At 41.1% G+C, this 18,819-nt stretch overlaps 1 protein-coding gene across 17 annotated transcripts in view; it reads left to right on the top strand.

Annotated features, from left to right (window-relative positions):
- Window positions 1-18,819, top strand: part of KCNAB2 (potassium voltage-gated channel subfamily A regulatory beta subunit 2) — a 156,718-nt gene that overhangs the window by 117,752 nt on the left and 20,147 nt on the right. For 14 of the 17 annotated variants that reach the window (XM_085876168.1, XM_085876166.1, XM_085876161.1 and 11 more), the window contains 4 exons: window positions 2,056-2,100; window positions 10,323-10,367; window positions 12,554-12,597; window positions 16,890-16,976. In XM_085876168.1, coding sequence (XP_085732294.1) covers window positions 2,056-2,100; window positions 10,323-10,367; window positions 12,554-12,597; window positions 16,890-16,976 — 221 coding nt within the window. The remainder of the gene's footprint in view (window positions 1-2,055; window positions 2,101-10,322; window positions 10,368-12,553; window positions 12,598-16,889; window positions 16,977-18,819) is intronic. The other 3 variants (XM_085876174.1, XM_085876171.1, XM_085876158.1) reach the window with 1 other exon arrangement.

The raw sequence follows: 18,819 nt of genomic DNA, 5'->3' as shown, positions 1-18,819 counted from the left end.
ACCTTTCCACGATGCACTGATGGTGCTGCGTTTTCCAACCTAATAGCATTCAAAATCGATTTTGTATTGCTCTTATTTCCAGTGTCAGGAATGATTTTAATTCTTCGCTTGTCTCCTCTACTTTGCTTTTTCACTTCCTCTGTTTTTATTCATTTATTCATTTTACTTTACCTTCATCAATTTGCTGTATGCATGTTTTACTTTGTTTTTCAATGTCCTTGTGCAGAATTTTGTGTCTGCTTTTTTAAGTATAAAAAAGTCTCTGTCTACAATAAATCAGGTAATTGAATTGGCCTTTTGGTGTTTCAACCTGAACTCCTGGCTCGTGATATGGGTAACGCAGAATCAAATCCTGCATACAATCTGCCAAGTGTATTTGTCCATTGTCAATGTTGTCCTTATAATTAATATAACAAGTGCACTGATGTCTAATCATGTGTTTGTCCTGCTTGTGGTTTATGGATTGCTGTACAAGCTCCATTATGAGCCTTAAATCCTCATAAGAAAGTACAAAGAACTAGTAAATATACCTGTCAATGATTGCTCATGGAATGGAATCCAATGGGATTTGAGTTCCATAGAACCACCACCACAACAACAACAACAACAATCCCATGACGGTTGGACATGAAGCACTGTTTGTGACTTCATCGGGCATGGCGAACGCTTTCAAATAAGTCTCCTTTCGACTGAGCCGAACAAATAAATGTTGTAAGTAATTTTGGATTCCTCAAGCAGAATTGAGACATTGTTAACATTTAGCCACTACCTTTGGTAGTGGAGGTAATTACACCCACAAAATTGGAGATTGTGTGTGAAGCCGTGAGAGAGGAAGGAATGAAATGGGACTGTTAAACACCATCCTTTTATTAACCTGCACACATGAAGTGAAATGTGGAGTTAAGCAATCTGTTCAAATCTCTCTGTCCGTCTGTCTGCAAACATCAGTTTATGATCGAGGACCGAATTAATTTAAATGGAATGTTGTATTTTGAACACAAATTGCAAAACGAACCTGCAATTTAGCAGGACTTTGGCTCTGAATTTGACCCAATGCGCAGAGAGGAGTGAGATTTTAATTTTTTTTTTAGCCTGTCGGGCAGTCAAACAAAATTGAAAATCATTCCAAACGGGAAACTTGCTGTTTTTAAGGATGTCATAAAGGACACAAACAGGCAATAAGGACTAATGCAACATGTTAAACTGGAAGGGTTCTCGGTGGAGTGCATACCTCCGCCACGCAATGTCTGATCCAGTAGAACATATCTGGCCCAATAAAATTTTGAAATATAACACTAGAATTGTCTTTGGCCCCATCTCTCAATGCTGAAGTCACTTAAAAATTTTAAGACTCGTATCCAGATCGGGATTCGGACCTTCACCAAAATGGAATCAATTCTTCCTCGCCACACACCCAAAGTGTCCACCAAGTTTTGTCTGAATCCGTCAACAACTTTTTTAAGATATCTTACTAAATATCGTTTTAGCACTATCTGTCATTGGTGAAGAATCACTTTAAAAATTATTGTATCTGGATCCGGGTTTGTATCTTCACCAAAATGGAATCAATTCTTCCTCATCACACACCAAACTTGTCCACCAAGTTTCGTCCGAATCTGCCCACAACTTTTTGAACTATCCTGCAAACAAACAACCAGACAGGGGTGAAAATATCACCTCCTCCCACCTTCGTTGGCATAGATAATAAGGTGATGTAAAAGAATGCAGCGTCGGCGGTAAACTTCTGGGAAAAATTTTCTACGACCTTTAAAAGATTTGTTTTATTTCAATTTGGACTATATAGTTGAACACTGCAGAATGCAAATGGCAACCCGTCCAGGATTGTACCCACTAGCCAAGGAGACTGCTTATGTAGCTCCAACGCTCTGCACACAGTATGGTCCGGATGGATGGATGGTTACTAAAAATGTGAAGATTCCAAATGGATCCTTTTGGGTTATTTACAGCTGGCTGCCTTCAGTTGGAGCAAGGTTCTTAAAGTTATTTGTGTCAGGAAACTCTTCACTGAATTGATTCTGTGCATCTGCTCTGCAGAGCCGAAGTTGTTTTGGGCAACATCATCAAGAAGAAAGGCTGGAGGTAATATTACATGCATATGCATGATGGAATTACCTGGAGAACTTATTGTTTTTTCACGGATTTCAGCATCTTCCTTAATATTAATTGCATTGCCGGAGTTTAAGATGAATTGATAAAATCGTCATTTTGTGTGCAGCGCCTGGCTGCTGGTTTGTGTCATTGCTAGGAGCATGGCTGTGTCTTTAATGCAGTGCCTCCTACAGGCCAGAGCAGGGGTTTGTAATTTGCTCCGGAGTGTCAGTGATAACTTGTCTCCTCTTTGCACAACACTGGGGGATCTTCAACGTCTACCAACTGATGCTAGCATATGGGGAGCCCTGTTTAACGTGCATCTTTCTGAAGGATGGCCCGCCCAGTTTAAAGGAGACAGGTTAATGTCCTTCCCTGCTCAGAGGCAAGTGTGTACACCTCTCGGCTATCTGCCACGTCAGAGAATCGTACTGTGTTTAATTTGGCTTGTGTGTTTATTTGTTTGCTTAAACCGCCAAAACAGAATGAGTTGAAATTCAATGGTTGTCTTTGGGGGGTGTCCAGGGAGCTTGGTAAAATGTGAGTGCTTTACTGACCCCTGCTAGAGGGAGGGGGTATTACACTCCCTTATGGAACCTGTGTTTCCAGTTAAAATGAAATTGCAATACACCAGTATTGCATTATTTTGTTATTTACTCTTTTCCAACCAAAGTTCATTTTATAGATCAACATTTTGTGTTTAATGTTGTACCTTGATGAGGCGTGCACCGCTTTGTTTGATTACGAGTGACCAAATGGTTCACCACACATTGTAAGCTTCTTTTTTTTTAAACCAATATTTTCTGGTGGAGCAAGGTGTTATCGCCATCCCACGGTGTATCGCAATAGATTATGAAGTTTGTGCTTTTTTTCCACTCAGATACTGGCATCTCTAACCCCACGGTAATAATAATAAAGAAATGTTTAAATAGCTGCAGGGTTGAGATTAATGCCCAATCTTGCTTTGAATGGGAAAATTTGGCACACATGTTTAATTTTTCACTATGGCCTACTTTTTACATGTTCACTTGTTCAAACTTTGGCTTTGCTCGGTTTAAATATAAAATTAAATATCGTGTTCGGCACCAGTTAATACTTTGAAAATATAAACACTGTAAAACTTGTTAAATCTACATCAATTTTTGTTTTTTCTTTATTCGTCTTGAGTCTTGTGTATCGCTGTTATCGCTGTATCCAAGATAGCAAGACTTAGATGGCAGGTTCATTTCGTTTGCAGTTTTTAGACCACAATGCCTCATCATGATGCACTATATACATACTGTTGTAATATCCAAGACGATCTTGATATTGTATCCTTGAGGACTCTGAGAACCTCCGTCCACCTTCGATGGCGGAGGTAATGTTTTCATCCCTGTCGGTCTGTGTATGAGCAGGATATCTCATAAAGGTGTGGACAGATTCAGACGAAATTTAGTGTAGAGGTTGAGTGTTTGACAAGGAAGAAATAAATAGATTTTGGTGATCTGAATCTGGATACTAGAATTTTTTAAGTGATTCGTCACCATTGAGAGATGGAGCCAAAAACGATATATAGAACGATATCTCAAAAAGTTATGGAAGGATTCGGACGAAACTTGGTGAACAGGTTGGGTGTGTGAGAAGGACAAATTGATTAGATTTTGGTGAGGATCCGGAAGTGAGAATTTTTTAAAGGGATTCTTCAACGTTGAGAATTGGGGCCAAAAACAATATGTCGCATGATATTTCAAAAAGTTGTGGATGAGTTGGTTAGGTGATAAGAACAAGCTGATTCAATTTTGGTTTCGGTCTGGATTCAGATCTGGCCGATCAGTGGGTTACAAAACGTAAAGTATTTCGCTTGGTTGAGGTATGTGCTCTATCGAGTGCCATTCTAGTTAGGTTTTGTTACATCCTAAAGTTCAAATTTATATATATATATATATATATATATATATATATATATATATATATATTTGTATGTATCTCTTCTTCTCCTTTCGGCTGCTCCCGTTAGGGGTCGCCACAGCGGATCCTCGTTATGATCCGCATAGTGATTTGGCACATGTTTTACGCCGGATGCCCTTCCTGACGCAACCCTGGTTGCCTCTTACGACACAGGGATATGGTACACCTATTTTTAACCGGGGTATACACCGGCCCAGTATACTGGTACTCATTTCGCCGACCTGGGAAGGATGACAGGCTGAGTCAACCCCCTGGTGTATTAATTCAGTGGCCCAACGGGGCTTGAACTCAGGACCTTTTGGATCCCAAGCCGCTGCCCTAACCACTGCGCCACACACCAGGCTATATATATATATATATCTTCTTCTTCTTCTTCTTCTTCTTTCGGCTGCTCCCGTTAGGGGTCGCCACAGCGGATCATCTGTATGATCCGCATCGTGATTTGGCACATGTTTTACGCCGGATGCCCTTCCTGACGCAACCCTGGTCGCCTCTTACGACACTATATATATATATATATATATATATATATATATATATATATATATATATATATATATATATATATATATATATATATATATATATATATATATATATATATATATATATATATATATTTGCAGCCCGTTTCAATGTTCACTGAGGGGAAGCATTCGAGTTCCTTCTGGACACCCAGTCCTGAGGCCACCAGCCACTTTTCGATGACCACACCAAGGTGGTTTCATGCCCTCAGCGCACACTCGGATTACTGCCAAGCGATACAGTGAGCGTATGCTGGCTAACATAGCCAAACACGTGGGGTAGACCTTCCTGGCTTGCACTACACACGGACTCTACTTGACCAATGGAGGAAAAGATGCTACGAACTGGGTACATTTACAACAACAAGCAATTTATTAAGTGTGAGGAAAGGTATTTCTCCAAGCAAGGGTTTTATTTCAAAAAAACTACGTACATTAGAGAAAGCAAGGATTGGTGAGGTGCAACAAAATAAATACTTATTTCAAGAGAGGATACAGTGCACAGCTAACCCATTCTAATACTTCTACAATCTTAACTTGTGTTAACATGACGGGTGCCATCAGAAACACTCCTGAGGAAAGTTAGAAAGCAATAAAGATGAGGGAAAGTACAAGGTGTTGGTGACATCTCCATTAACAGGTGGCGCTGACGAACCCACGTGGATCAGTCGCTGAGGAGGGGGAAAAGAGGAGGAATACTGAGGGTGTCTAAGGTCCTTGGTCAGAGGAGGTGCAAGTGGGGGTGTGGGGATGTGAAAGGGAGGGTAGATGAGGTTTAGAGAGTGAGCTGTAAAAGGTGCTTATCAGTGTGGCCCCCCTGAAGGGGACAATCTTCTGAGACTACCCAGGTAATTGCTAATGCTCCTTTTAGGAGTATGTGTCCACAGCAAAAAAAGTAGAACGTGTTTGAAAATAGCTTAATAACGCATAAGGATGTCTGTATGTGTTGATGCTGCTGTCTCTAATGACTGTGCCCTGCCTGGTGCCTGAATCTCCTGCTCATCCAGCACTCCACTCTCTGGATTCCATTCCACCTCCGCTCCGACTCGTTTGCTCCATTCCGCCTTTCTCCACCAAGCCAAGGAACCATGTGAACCACCAGCCGTGTTTATCTCTGCAGAATGCACCGCCCTTTATAGTTGCTTGTTGAGGAAGGAGCTCAACATCGGGTCAAGCAGAGTGACGGGCATTTCCCAGCGCCTTCATTGACATGCGCACGGTCACCCCAGCATTGGCCCCGCCCACACGAGGGTATGGCTGTGAAGATGTCGCCATTATGCTCTGGTCTTTCTCGCACGGCAGAGCTCCACACTTAACATGGCGCTGGGGTGTTTGGTCATGCTATCCTTGCATGAACATGTGCCATACACCAAATGGGACTGTATTTGAGCGGAGTGCGAGGGCTAACCATACGATGTTGAATGGAGTTTAGCATACACTCGCGCTCAGTTAGATGCTTCAACATCCTGAGTCCGAGTGCCGGTAATGGTACGCCATGCTCCCCCATTCCCTGTTTGTCCAAAAGGGAGTGGTGGTCAGTGGTGGTGACTCTGGTTGAGGCGTTTGTAGTGGCATCGTAGTGCTGAGTCTATGGTGTAGTGGTTGTGGGTTTTGGTTGTTCGTTGTGGTTGTGATGGTAATGGTGAATATAAAGCGAGCTTGGGTCATATTTTGATGGTGTGGTGATTGCAATAAAGGGGGTTGGAGGTCATATGAATGTTGTAGTGTTGGTGGTTGGAATTCGGTGAAGGTTGAGATGAAGTGTCTGTTGGGTGATGGATGGCACGCGATTCAAACGTGAAATTGGCACGCATATGCTAATGAGCTGCTTGCGTGCATGCATAAAGGGGAGGGTCGTATGCAGAGTTGAGAGGAGAAAAGGAGGAGAAGCACTACCTAATTCCACACAATACATATTGGTCCATAACCCTACTACACATAAGGGAGGGGCTATCGGAAATGAATACCAACAACATAACTATTTCAGGAAATGCTATATGTTGTGTTGTGTGCTATTGCTTTGGGGAATGGTGCTTTCGCAGAATCATCATATATATATATATATATATATATATATATATATATATATATATATATATATATATATATATATATATATATATATTGTGCAACTCCACACGAGTGTTGTGCCATGGAATATTGATTGTATTTTGAAAAATATACAAATATACCTTGCTGTATAAAGCATGACAGCAGAAGACTATTGGATCCTTGTTAATGGTCTCATTTGTTCATGGGTTCGATGTTTGAGGATTTCACTGAAACCTTGGAGGAAAGATGGAAATGAATAGAAGATGAGATTTGAGTTGGTCAAATGTGAGTAATTTCAGTGTTTCTTTTGCATAGTCATTCAGGCACACTCGTAGGTCGCAAATTGACCAATCTGCTTTCATTTAACGAGTTGCATCTGCTCTTGCTTCAGACATTCTCATTAAGTTGATCACGTCAGTTCAAGTGGTTGTTTCCAAGAACCTTATGATTGAGGCAGTTGACAAGTACGAGACATAATATTGTAATGGTTTTGGGGGTAGATGGAGGAATTAATCCGAAAGTTAGGATTGAATAGAGTTGTTTGGTTCATGGATGTGAAAGAGACATCTCAATGTAATTAAGTCGTGAAACTGTGAGCTTAAGTGTTATGTGTCAGCATACGGGGGGTGAGGGGGGGGTGCGGTGTTAGATCGGGATTAAGAATAAGTTGCCCCCTATAAACGATTCCTACGTTTTTGTATTTCCAAGCGAGCCAAACATGCCGAGCAGGCAGAAGCCCCACCTCCAAGGGTGACGGCGGGCGGAGTCACGCCCCCGAGGTTGATGAGTGATGGGCATGATGTCAGAAACGAGCCAAACGTACTGAGCGGGTGGAGGCCTCGCCTTCCTGGGTTTCTTGCGAGCAAGCCACGCCCTGGAGGAGGAAACGGAGGTTTGGTGTGACGTTGGTCAGAGTTGAGAAGAGGAACGGTTGAGTGCGGAGTGAGGGACACCCACAGTCGAGAGAGAGAGAGAGAGAGAATGTAGCTCGGAGATTGCCTGTAAGAACAGGGCTCGACAGCTGGCTTTCCTTCGATGCACGAAGAAGATGGCATGATTCTTGTATTCATGGTGCAGCAAGACGCTGGCCTTTAGCTCTTGATTGGGTCGTGAGGAATGGACCCCGAGCCTCGTGTGTGTCAAATAGTGGGTCGGTGAGGACGATCGATGCATGAAGCAGCTGCATGGGGTCTCTGAGCCTTGGTGTTGAATACCCCTCAGGAATTGCCTGACGTACATTTGTCCTGCTGCGAGAGAGCGACTTGGCGCTATTTTGTGCATTTCTACACATGCAAATAGAAGCGCCTCAATTCCATGTTCCACATATTCCATGTACCAACCATCTCTGTGCCAAGCTAAGTGCCAGAATTATGAAAAGGTTTTTTTTTTAATCTTGTTTCCCCTTATCTGTATTTAAGTCTGTGTCGAGGCGCCTCGACTTGGACTTTAATTTACCTCAGGTATTTATAATTATTTCATTTTTAATTGCCCTTGTAAATATTCCTCTCCTCATTAAATACCGTGTTCATTTTAAGTTGCTCTTTCTGTGTATTTGTCGTGGGATTTGAGTATAAACCCCCCGTGCTGTGCTTCCCCGTGCCTCCGTCTCTCCGCCATTGCGCCCCACCTTTCCCGTGCGCGTGATCATCTCCGAGGATCAACTTGTCTGCCTCCTATTAAGGAAAGAACCGCTCGGTTATCTGGGCTGGCAGTGTTATCTGCCCGTCACCATAAATTTGGTCGGGGGGGGGGGGTGGGGGAAATTAACCTTGGCCGCCAGCGCCACGACAATATAATCATTCTTGTTTGAAGGATTCTTTATAAGGACATCATTGTTCAGCTCTTGATGGTGAATGCAAAATTGTTGTGATGAATGGTAATCCTTTGGCACAATGCAAGTGCCCTGAAGGCATTGGCACTGTGCATAGTGGTGCGTTGAGCTTGGGCTAAAGTGTTCTGAAGCCATTCAAGGCTGATATACCGTTGCAGTGGCAGTATGGTCTCTGAGAAACAATGTGGGAGCTCTGAGGGAGCAAAATGTGCAGGCTGGCATAGTTGCTCCAGGCAAGAGAACATTTGGAATGTTGGCATTTTATGAATCCACACATCAGCATGTACCACTTTGCTCATGGCTGCAAGATCAAGGAACCCCAAAATCTGGATGTGACTCCTCGCCTCTCCTCTCCAGGCTTCCTCTTTGTCTCTAATGTACGGCTGTGGCTTTTCACTTCTCAACTCTCTCCCAACCTCTCCAAATATATTCAACTCCTACTCTTCCAGTCAACTGTCACCAGTATATCCCTTGAGTTTTCTCCCCATTGTCCACCAATCGATTCTGTTCAAACCCACACACCAGTTGGTGGGTCGGGTCGAGCATCGGTGAGTTTGAAGCAGCCTTAAGGAGAGTGTGCTAATGCATTTTTGAGCATTCAGCCCACCTCCATGTTGGCAGTTGGTGAAAGTTGAGGGAATAATCTAAAATAGATTAATTATGGGCTGTGGGAGTGAACTACCACCTGCTGGAGTGGCTCACTCATGTAAAAGTTACATTGTTAATGGGATTATCATGAAAATGGTACACTTAATTTTGACTAACTATTACAGGAAAATCACCATTTTGTAACAGCATGGTTATAGTTGTGGTTCAAGAGGTCAAATGGGGTTTAGATTGGAATCGTTATTTCATCGTACATGTGTAACAGAAGTGTGATGTAATTCCCGTGAATGATAAAGCATGTTGAGCACGCGTTTAAAACACCTGGTCTCCCCCACTCCAGTTGCTGTATCTATGCCTCACCTTTCCCCCTCCCTACATTTGTGATCCTTCCCCGGCATTTATCTGTCCTTATATGTAGTTTCTCCTCAAGTTAACAGCCAAACGGTGTGGCCCACAAGTGTGATGACATGAGACGTTCTTCACAGGTTCATGGTGACTTTGCCCTGCTTGTTCTCTTCTTGTCCCGGGGTCATGGTTGATTGTAGCTCATTGCTGTTCTGTGTTGTAAAGTCCTGTAAGTTTGGGTTCGTGGTCAGCTTGGAACGTGATTGGATCAGAAACCATGAGGACCACCTCCACCAATCCACTGCGCTCCTGGATAAAGATCCCCACACCGCATGCATGACCATTACTACGCAGAGCAGGTTTCTCTCTGTCTTGTCATCTCGCCTGTCAGTCTCGTCCTCCCCCAGTGCATGAGTTAAGGTTATTTGTTGAGCCGACGTGGTTTAGGGGTCTGTGGGGTTAATTTATTCGTTGTTACTGTCTATGATCGCCACTGTGCAAGCATGTTCGTCCTCCCCTTTTCACTCGATAATAAATTCGTATTTATATGAAACCTTGTGTGGTCGTCACGATCAGCCTCCATAGCGTTCAGCGAGATTCGGTTCACACTAAAACACAACAAACGTGCATCACTGACACAGCCTCTCTCGGCTCTTCCTGTCAGCAGATTCACCACTGTCATGTGTTCTAAGACGCCAATTCACTCTTAATTAACCCGGCGGATGTGGAGATCTTTTCATCCCACACTTATGTGACCGTTACACCATGTTCCCCCATTTTATAGTATGTCACCACGAAAAACCTTGTTTTATCACGAATTTCTTTCTTGAGTTTTGAAAAGAGAAGAGAAACTTAAAGAAACTCAGAATTGCATTCCCCTTGTGCTTCTTTCCACTTCCTCCCTGTAGGCGATCAAGTATTGTGATTACAACGAAGATCTACTGGGGAGGAAAGTAAGTCTAAAGATAACGGCGGAGCATTTGAAATGCATGGACTCGTACCGTAAACATGGTACCGATCTGATGCTGTCTTTCCTGTAGTACATGTTGCTTTTGATAAGAAACAAAAATTGGGGAATTGAAGGCATTTTCCTTGCATCTACTATCTTCCATTGTTAATTCATCAACTGAGGAAAGTTTTTCACTGAATATGTTGATGGTGTTCACTTCAGTAGCAATTGCACATCAAGATTTTAAATGTGCACATTCTGAAAACAAGTAATTATTATTATTTTTTTTGAAGAAAGTAATTTGTAGATTAAAGGGCATTTTTAATTTTTGAAAAATCCAGGACCGCTTTGATTTCAGTCGATGAAAAAAAAATAATTAAAAAATCCCAATTTTTGGGAGGAAATGTCAATTAAACAATGAACTGCTCCATTTTTCTCATGCCTGCTGTTGGCTTAATGGTGAGGGGGGTGGGCTTGGGATCCTAGGATCCTGAGTTCAAATCCCACTCGGTTGTTGAATTAATACCAGGTGGGGTTGACTGCCTGTCATCCTTCCGAGGTTCGCAAAAAGAGTGCCAGCTTGCTGGTATCCTGTGTCGGAGTGGCGACCTGTCCAGGATTGCACCCACTAGCCAAGGAGTCTGCTTCGGCAGCACCAATGCTCTGCACAGAGGATGGTCCCAATGGATGGCTCCATTTTTCTTACAAATCTAGTGCATTTGTTCACCTTTTTTGTTGCTTTATTTCAATATTGATTAAATATCATGAAATTGAATATTGATGTTTGCCGCATCAAATGCAACAACAATGGCTCCTAATTAACCGATCATTTGCGTCATTTAACAGCAATTATGCATTTTATCTATCATTATAGACCTGGCAGTTTGTTTAATTAAAGACTTGCTTCATTCTCCGGTTTGTGTAATAATGTATGAAGTAAGAACTGGTATAGGTTCAATTCCCGTCCTTTTTCACTGACCCGTACTGGGCAAGCATTGTGCGTACGCCATGCACCCTTCAACATGAGTTGATGGATACCATCCTGCATTGTATGGAAACAGAGTGGTTTTGGTGGTGTTTTTTCAGGGGTTGATGGTGGAAAGTGCAGTTGAGGGTTATTTCATGGAAAAAGTGGAGTGTGTGGGAGGAGAGAGGGGGAGGGTGGTAAGATGTTGGGGGTGGTGTTTGAAGCATTTGAGTTTTTATAAATCTTGTTCTATTTGAATATTGTATTCTCTTATTTTGGATTTTAATTTTCAAGTGATGATGCATTCATGAAAAGCTTATTCCATGAATTGTACACCGTCCCTCCCTATTCCATCTCCAGACGCTGCATGATGTCATCGCCGGGTGGAAAAGGCACCCGGCAATGACGCGCGCCGAAAGGACGTACTCACCTTTCACTTTTTGTTTGTTTGTTTGTTTGTTCGGATGATATCTCAGCCATCCTTTGAGCTCGCAAGCTGAATTTGGTCACAAATGCAAATAAGTGCTTTGGCAAAAACGGTTTTTTAATGAATCAATTATAGAATTATTGATTACTTTATTTTCTTTTTCATCTGGTAATATCTCGGGCACCTTTTGAACAAAGAAGCTGATATTTGGGCACGACGATGACAAAGCGATTTAACTATAAGTGGTATTTTTGATTTATTCATTAATCAATTAATTGCTTAATTTTCAATACGTTACAGATTTGGATGAACCGGTCATGCTTTGAGTATGCTTTAGCCAATTGATTGAGGAATTATTTATTTTGCGATTGTTATTTATATATTTTAATTATGCAATCAATTATTGTACACCGCTCCCTCACAATTCCATCTCGATGTGCTGCACGGTGGCATCGCCAGGCGCTGAAGGTGCCCCCGCGATGTCGATTGCTGGAGGATATGTTATTTATTTATTTGGCATGAGGGCGGTGTACTTTGAACGTACCTCTACTTGTATACTGTTCTGTTTAAACTCTGTGTTCTGCTTCGCTGTGCAATTCCCCTTTTAAGTTGGTTATCCACAGTCTCCAGTCAATGGTTGATCAGCAGAGTTGATAGATACTCCATAATTTATGAATCCATGAATAGCATTGCTAACTTTTTGCAGCTCATGTTTCGATTATTCCTCCCTGATCCAAGTTGCATGTACTTTCACCGATGTCCATGTCATTGTTGCTGATATCCATTTAATTGGCAGAGCTGAGACCGAGCGTGGACTTTCAAGGAAGCACATCATCGAAGGTTTGGGAGAAAAAAAAAAGATTAAATGACCTTTTTACTGATTATGATCGTGTATGAAGGAGCTTGTTGCTATTTGCTTTTAGAAAGAGTTGTGTGTATATGTATATATATATATATATATATATATATATATATATATATATATATATATATATATATATATATATATGTGTGTGTGTATGTATATATGTGTGTGTGTATGTATATATGTGTGTGTGTATGTATATATGTGTGTGTGTATGTATATATGTGTGTGTGTATGTATATATGTGTGTGTGTATGTATATATGTGTGTGTGTATGTGATATATATATATATATATATATATATATATATATATATATATATATATATATATATATATATATATATATATATATATATATATATATATATATATATATATATATATATATATATATAGTACAATAACTTAAGGAAACTACTTTTTTCATTTTATTACTCTGCAATGCATCACTTGTGTAAATGGTGATTGAATCATGTTTATAAAGGGGCTGTCACACCTTGACGATTTAGCCAGCGTATGCCGATTTATGAAAAATTTGTCTAAAACGTTGGCACACGTCGAATACGTTATGTATACGTCAGGTTCACGCTGAAAAACACTTCCATGGGTCGTATTACGCTGGTCTAAAATGTTGTACTTTTTGGTTGTCAAAAAAAATTTGCATGCTTGAAATTTTACGACGTACTCGGCGTTTGGCTCACACGTTCCGCGACGCTGGCCATAAGTTGTAGGCACGTTATGCGATCGTTGACACACGTTAATTGTATGTTACTCATAAGTCGAAACACGTCGAGGTAACATTCGCCTACCCGAAACTTATTTCTAACCTCTGAGTAACGTTTTGTAACCACGCTACATGAACGTTGTTCATACTTCGCAACACGCTACTTGAAAGTTCCTCATACGTCGAAACACATCAAAGTAATGTTTAGGGTACCCGTGACTTATTTATAACCTATGAATAACGTGCTTGGGAATTATTACGCTAGACTATCGTTGGGCATAGGTTGTGGACGACTAAAACACGATAAACAATCGTTGGTATAACTTATCTGTAAGTTATCAAAGTGTTCTGTGTTCATTACTAGTACATTATGCATTTGTTAAAGTCGTTTTTAATACTTTAAAAAGTAAAACAAAGAAATATTTCATCGTGGGAATGAGGAAAAAAAAAATTAGCCGAAAAGAACATCGAACAATGGTGCAAAGTAGTCTCCTATTCGTGGACGATAAGAGGATCCATCATCACCCACACCCTCCCCATCACGCTCACATACTACGACTGACATAGACATACTACTACTACCAATGCTACTACCACAACTACGACCACTATTACTGTCACGCACACCAACTACTACTAATAGTATTACTACTACTGATACTACTGGCATTGACATCTACTCAACATGGAGTCTGGAACAATGATGGGTTCCTCTTGTGAAGCCCATTTGTATATACCAATTCCCCTTAACGCTGCCAATACGCCATTACATGGTAGATGTAAGTTAGAAACACGTTCAGTAAGTGGTGTGGTCGTCTGGAAGACGTCAATCTAATTCGTCTACATACGACAATGTGCGTTTTAGATATGTTACAAATAGGTTCATAGCATGTTACTCAAAGGTTAGAAGCACGTTATACTTAGGTTCAAAGCATGCTACACATCGGTTAAACACACGTTACTCGTAGGTTCATAGCACGCTAGTCATTGGTTCAAGGCAAGTTACAAATAGGTTCAATGCACGTTACTTCATAGGTTTCAAGCACGTTAAACATAGGTTCAGAGCACGCTACTCATAGGTTAAAAGGACGTTACCCATTGGTTGAAAATTAGGTTTCGGGTATGTTAAATATTACCTTGACGTGTTTCGACCTATGAGTAACCTACAACTAACGTGTGTCCGTCGTGTGTAAACTATCGCGGAGCTTGCCAGGAACATATGACAACGCATGCGGAACGTGTTAGCCATACGCCGAGTACGTCGTAAAATTTTCAGCATGCTTGAAATTTCACGATGTATTACACGTACCACATAAGATGACAGCGTACTTCATTGTTTTCCAGCCTACTCTTAATGTATACACAACTTACCAATACCGTATTTGACGTGTGCCAGCGTTTTAGACACATTTTCATAGGCCGGCATACGCTGGCAAAATCGTCGTGTGACTGCGATGTTGACACTTCAAATTCTCAGGCGGTTATGATTTAAATCGGCGTCCGGCAGGTTCTTAACAGGCTACGCCACGAGTTCGCCGGCGATACGTTTAGCGCGCTATGCGTAAGTTAAACTATCGTTGGGCATAGGTTGTGAACGCCGACAACAGGCTAAGCATTCGTTGGTAAAAGTTATCAATAACACAACGAAACGTTCTGTGCCCGTTACTAATATGTTGTGCATACGACCAACACGTTAGGAATACGCCCAATACTTTAAAAAAACTTCAAATTTTCAGCGTACGCCACCGTTTTACATACATTTTTATACGTTGCCATTGCTGGCTGAAACGTCAAGGTGTGACAGGGCCCTAACAACATGTTTTGCTGTTTCAACACTTACTCCCTTGAGTTCAACATCACATGTTTGCAATCTTCTGCTCCTGATTATTTCTCACAAATATGTAATTGGTTTTATTGGTGATGTGAGAATTTGGCAGTTGTTTAGTTACCCCTGCCCTACTGAGTATGTCACTCTCTGCTGATCAGGAAATGAATAGATGTTGATCTGACAAATGGAACACATTTTTCAATTCTGAAAAATCTCACTTTCTCACCCTGTTGCTCCGGAAGGATCGTGAAACAAACCCACCTGAATATTTCCATCATGAGCCACTTGAAGAGGTTCAGTGTCTCTTGAACTGTTAAGCCTCACTTTCAGCGATGACCTCTCCTCTCCTGGGTGGACTTTATTGTAAAGCTAATCTCTGATCCCAGCCAGACACTGGGCATTCCTCCAAAATTCCAAGTCATTCCTTCTTAAATTGGAACTACTCACAGCCTCCAAGGCATTTGTAACTCGATGGAGTACTGCTCTCCCGTATCACATCCGTGTCTCCGAGAATCCGTGAATTTTGAAGGTCACAACATGAATGGCATCTTCCGCAATGAGGCTGAAGCAAAGAGCCTGTTGCTCTCTCATCGCAGGAAGTTTGGTGGTATTCTTATTTTTACCACCTCCACTCTCTTCTCGCTCCATCTGCTGTTGTTTGCCCTATGTTTCTTCCCAGCACCTCCAAGAAGTTCTTCCAATAACTCCCTTGTTTAGTTACCTTGGGCAGTGGTAATGAAACAAGAACTCGTTAACCCCCCCCCCTCTCCCCCAAAGTCCAGGCTTACCACCCACCTGTACATTTTTCTCCCATTTGTAGAACTGCCTTTCCGGAGGTACGACTATCTTGCGTCATCCCCCATCGCTACCTGTGATCTGTTCTATTCTCATTAACTCGACCGAACTGACCTCCCTTAGATGCTTGGATATTAATATCGTATATCATGTGACCTGCCATATTTTACCTTTGGTTTCTTCATCTGTTTCATGGAATAATGGCCTTAAAACCTTAACCAACGATGCATGCAGACGAGTTACTTATTTTTCATGCCTTGTTTTATCAGTCACTTTTCTTTTGTACTTTTTATCTATGACAGCACTAAATCTTCCTTTAATAATGGACTGTCGGTGAAGCAATTAAAACCACGACCAAACAAATAGCACATAACCTTTTCTTGCTTGTAGACATATTATTTGACAACGAGCTTTTCTTCATTTTAACGAGAAAAGGTATTTCCAAAAGCTGTTCAGCTTAAAAGTAATTTGCTAAAAAGGAATTCAAAAGAATAACCAGTTTTTTTTATTATTGTTATTATTATTTTTTTTTTAATAGAAATTGGTTGAGCCAGAGTAATGATAACTCAAGATGCTTTCAACAAAATTATTAAAGCAAAATGGCATAGCATGCATGAGCTTAAGGGCCTCGGTGAACTGTCTTGTTTCTTCAGCAATAATCAGTGGGTGTTTAGTTTTAGCACTGTTCATTTGGCAACCATTCCACATGGGGCAAACTTCATGTGCATGAACTTTGCTCAATGAAAGTTCACTTGACATGTGTGAACTGATTATATATACACAAGGTTATTCATGCAAACTTTGGGCAAAGTCAACTTTGGCTCATCTGTAGTACTCGTATAATGGTAACAGCTCGCTGTAATGCAATGATTGCCGACAAATTGATTGAACTCTTCCACTCCTCGCTCACTCACCAGGCTTGAAGGCATCTCTGCAGAGGCTGCAGTTGGATTATGTGGATGTGGTGTTTGCAAACCGGCCAGACACAAACACGCCCATGGAAGGTTAGCCGTTTTGATGGTTAGAAAGGATATTCTTTTCTTCATCGTACAAGCTAACTTTCAACCACCACCACACAAATATATTTTCATCGTGTATATTTTTGATGTTGTCATCATCTTCAGGATGGTTGATAAATGCCTATGAAGTGGGTGAGTGGCATGTCTGCTAATCATGATTATATTAACGTTTTGTGTTTTCATCTTCTCCATTCGTTACCTTTATGTGTTCCTTTTCAAAAATAGGATGTGCTTGGGCAATGATTTTGAATCACTTGACATGTGGCTCCTGTCATAAAATGCTTGTATTTTGAAGCATATTTACCTCTGCCACTCAAGGTGGATGGAGGTTGTTTTCACCCCTGTATGTCTCTTTGTTTGCAACTTGCAACATCAATGATTTGCAGGTATATTGGTTGGTCGACTTTATCTTTCATCTGATTGACCTCAAAAATAGTTGGTTTCCCAATATGCAAATCCTATTCAACTTTCAATTCAAACTTCAAAAATCATCAAATTTCATCTGAAAAATAATAATTTTTATCCGATTGACCTGAGCTTTGATTAAGATTGTCAATTTTAATCTCAATGAAATTGCCAATTTGATGTATCTTTGGCAACTTTCTTTTTGAGGGGGGGGAGGGGGGGGTGATGACAAATTTTCGATGTAAATATGTTCCATATAGCACCACATGGTGGTGGTGGCAGAGGGTATTACAAGTCAGCTTTGGAAATGACTTGCAATTTTGCGTTGTGTTCGATTTTCCAAGTACCATACGAAGTACAACACGTATCTTGTTACTTGCGAAATCGAAGATTCTGCATGGGGGGGGGTAAAGCTCGACCCCATTATAAATGTCCTCTTGGGGATCCCTACTTTTCCTTGCCTGACCCATGCTGGTTCAAACGGGGAGGATAGATCACATTATGCCTTACTAACTGACCTACCTCACAAGTTTACAACACTGCCTCCCTACAGCATACAGAAATAGGACTAACCTCACCTAAACATGAATTATTAATACAGGGAAAAATTAACTATTCAGGTGAGCATACAGTCCTTGCTAAGGCCTTCTACTTTAATAACTGCTCTGTACCACATAAAAACACCAGTCTCGGTGGTGAAATGGATAGAGCGTCCTTTCTGAGTCTGGTAGGTTGCTGGTTCAAACACGCTCAGCATTTAAAAGGATAAATCATGGACAAGCAATACTGAGAAGGCATTGGCAAACCACCCAGTACAACTCTTGCTAATAAACTGCTTCGGCAGCACCAATGCTCTGTAAAGAGTATGGTACGGCACAGAACAGCACAGTACCCCATAAACGTCGCAATGCATTTGAGTCGCCTAAAAATTACGTGCCAATTATGGCTTCGGCATATAAAATAACATCATGAAATTCTTTGCCACATCAAAATGTATTAAATGATTTCTCTTCTTGTTCAACATGAATCGTGTGAAAATATATCTTACCGTTGATGGTAGGTTAATCATTTAGGGCATTTTGAATTGTCGGAAAAGCTTTGAACTTCTCATTTCAGTGATTGAGGAAGAAAAACATTCCCATCGTCTCTATCCTTAGACTGTGGGACAGTAAACAAAAAAAAACCACTTAATTTATCGTGGCCCCAGATCTGTTGCAGTTTCTGTTTGGAATAAAGCTGTTCCGTTTTCGAAAGTTGACGTTGCTGCTAAAAAACATGCCAAGTCAGTCCTATAGAACTTCTTATGAGTGAGATGTTGGTATTCATGTTTAACGTATTCCTCTTTACAGGAATCTATTGGACAAGGTATGGTGAAAAAAGTGTCCTTGTCCTACATGTAATTTTTATATCCCACAGGACTGCA

This window comes from Eptatretus burgeri, chromosome 4 (genome assembly GCF_056783735.1).
Source record: "Eptatretus burgeri isolate ZD-2024b chromosome 4, Ebu_testis_v1, whole genome shotgun sequence".
Taxonomy (NCBI): Eukaryota; Metazoa; Chordata; class Myxini; order Myxiniformes; family Myxinidae; genus Eptatretus; species Eptatretus burgeri.
Note: the sequence above shows the minus strand (reverse complement) of the source record. Positions and strands in the feature narration are given on the sequence as shown.